Source organism: Kryptolebias marmoratus, linkage group LG21 (genome assembly GCF_001649575.2).
Source record: "Kryptolebias marmoratus isolate JLee-2015 linkage group LG21, ASM164957v2, whole genome shotgun sequence".
NCBI classification, from domain to species: Eukaryota; Metazoa; Chordata; class Actinopteri; order Cyprinodontiformes; family Rivulidae; genus Kryptolebias; species Kryptolebias marmoratus.
In genome coordinates this window covers 7,819,267-7,825,266 of record NC_051450.1, presented here as the reverse complement: position 1 = coordinate 7,825,266, position 6,000 = coordinate 7,819,267, and the positions used below count along the sequence as shown (strand labels likewise).

Below are 6,000 nucleotides of genomic sequence, written 5' to 3'. Positions count from 1 at the left end.
ATGTTTGTCTCTTTCTTACTGTTTATTCATTGTCACATGCTGTTTTTATTTTGTTTTTTAAATATGTAAAGCACCTTGAAATGCCTTGCTGCTGAAATGTGCTATACAAATAAAATTTGATTGATTGACTGATTCTGGACAGGGCTTCAGTTTGTCGTTATACATGTGCAAAACATTTCAACAGCCTCAGCTCTATTAAAACCTTGCTCCCCACACCCCCAGCTCTCTGGCACCCCTCTTGCAGTGTAGGTTGGGATCCACTGGATTAAATCATCTATGTTAGGTTAGGGCAGCTGTCTAGGTGTGTACAAAGGGACCTGTTGCAGACAGCTTAACTTGGCTTTACCAGGAAGCCAGTTCATCAGATTTAAAAAAACACAGCACTTTCATCATTATTGCAGCACCAAATGGTGTCTCGATCCTGATTACAAGTTTTTTCATCTTTAAGAACTTCCAGCTGAATGTTTGTCATCACTTTAGTCTAAATCTTACAGCAGCAGCTGCAGTTTGAAATCAAAGTCAGCTCGTGAAGAGCTTAGCACAGTGATAACACTGTCAGCTGCATCTCTGATCTCTTCCGACTGGTCGCAGCCAGACATGGATTTTTGCTCCATTTGTCTGATTGGCTGGAGCCAGTTTGTGATATACAGTCAAACTGGTTATCAATTCAACAAGGCAACCGAGGTTTCCGGCTCTGCATGCACACAGTGAAAAGTGTTTGTGGCAAAAATGACCATCCATCCATCCATCCATCCATCAGGAAGGTCTCATTGAAATAAATCACCTATTCTTCCAAGGACTTCTGGTCAAGATGGTGGCATCTCAGATGTTTAACTGGATGTTTTTACATATACGAAGAAAAATGCTGCAAATATAATAAATTCTCTCACTTAGATAAACTTAAGTTCTTATCTCTGGGGTAATTCTGTCACTGGGAACACTAAGAACTCTACAAAAGGGTTTATAGTCCTGCTAACTTGATTCTTTATGTCACAACTAGCCTCCAAAAAAGGTCTAAAACATCTCAGAAATATGTAAGATAAAAATAGAAAGCCACTGACCACTGCTGGATTTAGATTTAAATCTGTACTTTCAGTGACTAAGACTCAAATGTTCATGTTGTGAGCTTTTGAAGGAAAGAGTCCTATGAGGACAGTCTGCAGGAACACATAAAGAATAAAGACAGGTGTTAGCGACCTACCTGACAGGGAAAAGTTAATGAGTCTTCTGTTGCCCAGTCCATGGTTGACTTCAGGACTCACCACTGGCTTTAATGCCTAAAGAAACACATAGGTGTCAGAGATTTACAGTAAAACTGGGTTTGAACATAAAGAACAATGCAAAACACTTATGCAGCTCTTCCAGACCTGCATCTTTCTATTCCTGTCATATGAATTTTTAACGAAAAGAAAAGTGGGCCTCTGCAGCAAAACGTTCAAATATTAGTAAAAAATAACAAAGAAAAAAAATACAGAAAAAAAAACATGAATACTACATGTTTGCTGCCACCTCATTTCAGCACTGTGTATTTGCAGCTTGACTGTGTCTTCAGATCAATACTTCACTATGCTGACATTGATTCTTCAGCCAGAAAAAGAGCATAGTGGGTGGGTGGGGGGGTGGAGGGGGGTAACTCCACCATGCAGGGAGAAGGCTTTCTTGGATGACAGGTAAATATGACATATGCTGCCTGCTGCAATATGAAAAACAACAGACTTTCTGCTTATTTAGATTTTTTTGTATCACTGTGATGAAGCTCATTTCATTCCTGAAAGCTCATGCCTATGTGGGACAAAGCCAGCAAGTGAGGCCTTCAGGGGCAGATTAGGAATCCAGTGGGGACCTCATTATGTGTGATACAGTTTAATAGGTCACTGATGGTTTTGAGAATGCACATAACTTTCTTAGTGCTGGTTTATCATTGTGGTCCATGATATGGGGCACCAGTGTGGCTTGGTTGTCAAGAATTGTCAGCAGGACTGCCCACTCTGGCCAGTCAGTTAGTTTATTTAGCCAATAGGTGTAGATCATGTCAGGCCCTGCCTGGTGCGGTCCAGCTCTTGATAACTGAATCTTGGATGTTTCTATCTTAGATATCTGCCCTTGTGATGGATACTGGTCCTTGTTCTCAGAGATTGCGATGGTCAGATCTTAGATCCTGTATCCACGGGGCATCATTGTTGCATGCCTTCTTTTCCAATATGCTTCTCCAGTATTGCTTAGTGTCAGCCCTGGCTGGGCTCGACTCTCCTGCCACTGAGAGCTGTTAAGATCGGATAAATAATAATGGTGAATAAAAAAAAGTAATCTAAATATTGTTGAGCTTCCACAGGATTCAGTTTGATCTGGTATTGATGGGTTAAATCTGATCTGGGGCCCCTTCTAACGAGAGCTTGAACAGTAGTAGAGTAGGTACACCCTTATCAGTCATTACTACAATGGTGTGATGGGGAATACCCTGTTTATTTTCCAGGCCTCTGCTTCTTAAATGTAACTTTTCAGATGTAGATGGTAAGTGTTGGGTTTTTCAGGAGGATTGGTTAAAGTTCATTTAAACATTGATTTGCTGCATCAGTCCATATTAGTTGAGCTTAAGTATTTGTTTGAAGCAGCTCTTGAAGTGCTTCAACCACTGTTGGTAGCTAGGTAGAAACTTGCCGAAACAAGGAGGTTAACCCCAGGAACACACAAAAGAGTTTCTATATCTTTTGGTTCCGAAGATTTACCGATGGTTGTCAGATGACCTGGACTGGAGCACAGGCCCTCCTTAGACATGACATGTCACAGGAATGGAATACTTGATTGACCAAAAAGGCTGTTGTTGAAGTTGATCTGTAGGTCCACATCTTTAAAATGCTGAAGAACAGCTTGTGGGTGTTCATCTTAATATTCCTTGAAATCCCCATACACCGTAATATCATCCAAATAGTTCTGTACTAGTTCTGTGTATCATCTTTTCGAAGTCAGATGGTACTGAGACAAGTTCAAAAGAAACTGAAGAAATCCCTTGTGTGTTAGGAAAGCAATAAGACTGCAACTATCAGGTTAAAGAAGCAATTGGTGGTAAGGTGACCTTAAATCAATCTGGCTAGAATGTGAAGAAAAAGCCAGTTTTCTGAACAATTCCTCCATATGAGACAGAAGGTGACAGTCCATTATCACACTTTTATTAGGTTTATGAAGATCAACACAAAGTCTCAAGTCTCCTTTGTATTTTGGTGACACCATGAGAGGACTTACCCATTAAGATGCATCCACTAATTCAATGAGGCCTGCTTGAAGTAAGCGATTGAGTTCTGCTAAAACCCCATCAAGTACACAGAGGGACAGATGTCTCAGTTTTTGGGTTACAAATTACACTGTGTTGTTTACTTGAACCTTGTAGATGAACCCTTTAACACATCCGAGATGGTGGGCTAAAGCGGAATCAACATTATTCAGTTTGCATGTTTTTCAGATTCTTTCGAATCATCGCCTTTAATGAAGGTCACTTCTACACCAGTGATGTTATTCTGCAGTGCTTTAATCAGGTCCAGGCCCAGTAGTGGTGATCAAGAGATTACTATATAAAATGGAATATGCTGGAATTGTATTGTTTTGATTTGCTCCTCCTGCTGTACCACGAAGGCAACCAATGACAGGTAGGTCACCTTTTACATATGTGACTAGTTTAACTTTGGGTTCTGTCAGTCGGCATTGTACAAAATGTTGCGTCTAGACAGTTTCTGCTAAAATAGATACAGAAGCTCCAGTGTGCACAATTAACTCCAGGACCTGGGGATTTCTTTGTGGTCCTTCGGTGTGACTTTAGCCTGTGATTTAATCAAATTTTGCAGGCATTTTTACAATTTTGTTCTTTAAATTCTGCTTTTATTCTGTTCAACCAAAATTCTAACATTAATACTGATTTTCATTAGTAACACATTATGAACAGGACTACTGACTCTTCACATGTACATTTAAAGTTTATTTAAAGATTTGGGTCAGCAGAAACAGACCAAACTATGTAAATTTGAAAATGTCACGTGTGTTTGCAACCAAGTGACCAGTGAGCTATGTGGCTGTGCTTTGTACATTCATTTTTTTTTCCAGAATTACAGCCTATTTTTATGTGCAACTGTATTGTAGGCACTATTTTGTTGCCCACAACAACATTGTCTTTACTTCAGCCTGATTTGTACCCATATTGACAGCTGCCCACATGTTTATGATTTAATCTACTAGAGTACACTTTTGAAATGAAGATGGACAGATTTGGACTCAAATATTTACTATCTATAATTGATGTGGGTTTTAGTCCTTAACATTTGGGGCAGTAGCTTCAAATGTTTTGTCATAAAGGGAGCTCCAGTGCTTGTGTCAATACAGCCATAGCGCTCAAGAAATACAGAAACTAAATTGAGAAGGGTTCAAGACGCCCACGACAACTCTACAATTACACTGAAAGGAAAATTTGATACACAAATTTAATGAACATGTTGACAATTCAAGTGACTAGACTGCAAACCTTTCGACTTAAGTGAGGAATTAGAAAGCCCTTGCAAATGCCTTCAGACATATTGGAATCTCCCTTGGGAATAATTAACGAGGTTCTATTCAAACATTTGGCAGTTTTATGTTGACATATGCACAAGCAAGCACAGTACTTTATTCACTCACTGAGTCCTGTGTACTGTCTGTGGCTCTGCTGATGAAAGCTAAAGAACTGCTGTTGTTAATAGATTTTTAGAGCACATATTAAGGTAAGAATTTATAAAAAAGACAGATTCTGAGACTCCTTCACAGACTGAACATTCTCTTTAAAAACCTCTGTTACACTTCAGGCTGTTGCAAGGACAGTCAGGAAGTGACTTATGCAGAGACATTGACTGAGTGAATATTTACATTTACCCAGACTATCCAGCTGAGCCTCGTCCTCCTTCCTCGCCTCCTCTCAGGACGACGAGGGAACAGCAGTCCCAGCTGGAGACACTTGCCGTCCATCACACACATGAACACCGGATCTTCTCAGTATGCAGCATCTGACAGTTTTTGAGCAGTTCCTTTAAATACCGGATGTGCAGATAAATCTCCCCCACGTCCTCCTTTGCTGTGTGTGGCCGGTCCACCACTCCTCCAAAAACCTGTCTGGCTTACCTAAATGTGACTGATTTCTGCTCTCTGTACTTGCTCTTTCCCTGCCTTCCTGCCTCTACTGTGCTGGTTATTTATACTCCTTTGTCCTGAGGAAGACAGTACAGATCAAGTTCTGAGTCCATCAGCATTTTCCAGGGCCCACAGCAGCACATTGTGAAGGCGAACATGGAAATTCAATCAGCAGTTGCTTGATAGCAGAGAGGTGACTTGAAGCTTTGGAAGGACAATAAACGGATTTTTTTTTTGTCAAATCCGTTGGCATGAAGCTATCTGTCAGCTTTTTAAAATTGAGAACTAAAAAAATTAAATTGTTTTGTAAAAATGCAGTGCAAATGCTGAGTACTAAATGACTTTGCTGAAATAAGTTAGTTGAATGAAAACCAAGCCTCCAAGAAGAGACGAGTAACAGAACAAAAAAATATCAGAAAGATGGAAAACTCATAAGTAAACATAAGACTAAAAGAAGCTTAAGGAGACAAATAAGATAAAAAAGGATGCATAAAAAGGACACATTTAAAAAAAAAATATGCATAAATTTGCAAGAAGGTTACATAAAAGGACAAAGAGGACATATAAGGAGACAAAAAAACAAAATAGGGCAGATAAAAACTAGAAGAATGCATATAAAGACAAAATGACAAAAAAGGATGGATTAAAGTAAAAAAGAACACAAAAAATGACAAAAAACACAAATAAGGAGACTAAAATGATAGATAAGAAGACGTGAAAAGACAAACAGAACAAATAAACAAGCATCTATCCATCCTCCACATTCTTTACCCGCTTCTCCATGCAGGGCGACAGGGAAAGCTGGTGTCTACCTCCAGCAGTCATTGTGTGAGAGCAGGGCCGTAGCTACCATTG

General features: G+C 39.6%; 1 protein-coding gene across 2 annotated transcripts in view; it reads right to left on the bottom strand.

Annotated features, from left to right (window-relative positions):
* LOC108234712 (E3 ubiquitin-protein ligase HECW1) overlaps positions 1-6,000 on the bottom strand; it is a 77,248-nt gene that overhangs the window by 50,730 nt on the left and 20,518 nt on the right. For both annotated transcript variants that reach the window (XM_017414101.3, XM_017414103.3), the window contains exon 6: positions 1,202-1,277. In XM_017414101.3, coding sequence (XP_017269590.1) covers positions 1,202-1,277 — 76 coding nt within the window. The remainder of the gene's footprint in view (positions 1-1,201; positions 1,278-6,000) is intronic.